At 38.2% G+C, this 2,382-nt stretch overlaps 1 protein-coding gene across 1 annotated transcript; it reads right to left on the bottom strand.

Annotated features, from left to right (window-relative positions):
- Positions 1-902: 902 nt before the first annotated feature.
- On the bottom strand, positions 903-1,933 carry LOC131242834 (uncharacterized). Its single transcript, XM_058241738.1, has one exon. It carries the CDS (start codon positions 1,830-1,832, stop codon positions 1,005-1,007), a length of 828 nt encoding a protein of 275 aa, XP_058097721.1. The 5' UTR covers positions 1,833-1,933; the 3' UTR covers positions 903-1,004.
- Between the last annotated feature and the right edge of the window lie 449 nt (positions 1,934-2,382).

Genomic DNA, 2,382 nt, shown 5'->3' with positions numbered 1-2,382 from the left:
AATTTTAAACAAAAATATCTCTAATTTTTAGATAAAAATAATTGAAAAAGGATGAGTATATTTATCTTTATTAATTTGTCAATATAGAAAAAGGTTGAAATTGATAAGACGGGTTTTATACGGGTTGAAAAAAGGAATGTGGATGGAAGGTCACACCTATAGTAAAAAATTACGTCATTTTTAGGCATGGTCAAAAAAATGAAGTAGATCCAAATCTCAGGTGGACCATAATACTGGAAACAATAGTAATCGGCCATTACAAAAGTTTTGGATCAAGCTGATATTTGTGTGGTCTCTTCATTTAAATCTTTGTAACCTTATCAACAGGTTGGATGGTAAATAAACATTCCGTGGTCCCACTGAGTTTTTAATGGTGAGGATTCAATCACTAATGTTTCCTTTCCCTCGTATCGTCCACGTAAGATTCGGATCTGCTTCATTTTCGGAATCATATCTAAAATGAGCTTTCAAAATGGTTGGACGGTGTGGATTTAAGGCACAGGGTTTGGGTTGGTGATCATCGACTTGAGAGTAAAAATGTAAATATTCAATGGTTTAAAAAAAAAAGTACCCATTAATCAGAAACAAGGATCGTCTAACCAATCTGATATTAGAATTATGTCCCATCCAAAGTGGTCCCCACGAATAGGTCCGAGCTACGTAGATGTTATACCTAGAGCAGCTCTGTGCATGCAGATCACATACAACCATTTCTTTTGGGCCAATGCATCTGCATGTAGAATATCTGATCTATTCTAAAGGTGGGCCACACCGTAATGATCACCTGGTATGAAAATCAGGCCGGCTGCTCATGATCACCTAGTGCTTGGAGAGTGAGAAATTACAAGATTTTTCTATTTTTTCAGTGTATACTACTTACATTAAAAAAAGAAAAGAAAAGAAAAAAAAAAAGACAGAGAGAGAGTTTCTTGGCCGTTACATCTCAATGAAAAGAAAAGAAAGAAAGCTCTTAAAAGAGAAACCAAATTCAAAAGCAGAAGGTTTCAATTTTCTTGATTTTCATTTCTTTCTCTCATTTCTTGAAGCCTAATCTGCCTATTGAATCTCTTAATGAATTCCTCTATTCGAAGGTTCAGCTCTTCATCCGACATGGCTGAGAAATCAGCCTCCTTCTCAGAACTTTGTCCCCTACTTCCTGTCTCCGATCGACGGAGCGCCTTCTTCTCACTTTCAATGGACACAATCGCCTTCTCCGACTCGCTCCGGCAATACTTCTCTCGTGACTTCAGTACATTTTGACTTGGTTGATCGACGAAATCTTGCAACTCTCTTTTTTCTTGAGGAATATTTATAATCTTCGAAGACTCAGAGACTGTGTACTTGTAGGTGCAATTAGAATACATGTTTGCTTTATCAGATTGATGGGGTTGCTTCTTCTTTCTTTTGATCGCTACGATCGCTTTCTCTGACTCGCTCCGGTGGTAATTCTCTCCTAAATTCACACTTTCAATTGGGTATTTCAAAGTTTCTGAAATTTCCTTTTCTTGAGGAATTTCGGTTGAAGAAGACTTGGGGATGGGATGCAAGTGAGTGTAATGAGAAAACGTGTTTTGGGAGCGGGCATGTTTCAAGTACTCATCGTAGAGATCGGGTTTGGGTTTGGAGGGAGAGAAGGCGTTGGAGTCGGCAGCGATGAAGAAGATGATGGCGTTGGAGAGGAGAAACCAGAAGGTGGTGTCTTTGCAGGAGAGGTAGAGAAGAGAGAAAGAGACTAGAGAGAGTGAGATAGTGAAGAGAAATGTGGAGGAAGAGAGTTGGATTTTCTTGGGTTTGGTTATGGTGGGATTCTCTAAATTTAGAGGTTCTGCCATGTTTGGAGGAAAGAAAGGAGGTTTGATGGAGAGAAAGAGAGAGAGAGAGGGAGGGGAGTTTTTGTTCCTGTGATTGGTTGGATTTTATTTGGGTTTTGGTTTTGAAGTTTGAAAGAAGCTGGAAATGGAGTAGTAGTTTTATAGGGGGGTTTGTGGTATAGGCAAATAATTGAATTGTTGTTGGATAATGCCACTTGATTTTAGTAAAATTACTAAAGTACCTTTTTTTTTCTTTTTTCTTTTTTCTTTTTTCTTTTTTAAAATTTCTTGAGGTGACAAAGGATCTTGTAGTGTCCTAGCTGTATTGGCACCTTTGATGCCTAATCAGATGATCTGGACTGTCCATAAGGTCCAGCCCACTGGCAAAAACGATTTCTAACCAACGGATCTATGGTTGAATGGATGGTGATTCTTGTTTAAAAACAAACTCAATCAACAATCTGAACCATGCATTTAGTCAGGCCCATGATGGATAAATATGGTTCTAAAGCATCACTTTGATCATAGGATCCTAACCATCCCACCCATGACTAGCAAAAGGAATGGTATA

Source organism: Magnolia sinica, chromosome 1 (assembly GCF_029962835.1).
Source record: "Magnolia sinica isolate HGM2019 chromosome 1, MsV1, whole genome shotgun sequence".
Lineage (NCBI taxonomy): Eukaryota > Viridiplantae > Streptophyta > Magnoliopsida > Magnoliales > Magnoliaceae > Magnolia > Magnolia sinica.
The sequence above is the reverse complement of the archived record's forward strand: the minus strand, read 5'-3'. Positions and strand labels throughout refer to the sequence as shown.

Coding starts and splice junctions, on each gene's coding strand:
- LOC131242834 (XM_058241738.1), bottom strand. CDS start 1,832: ATGGCAGAACCTCTAAATTTAGAGAATCCCACCATAACCAAACCCAAG.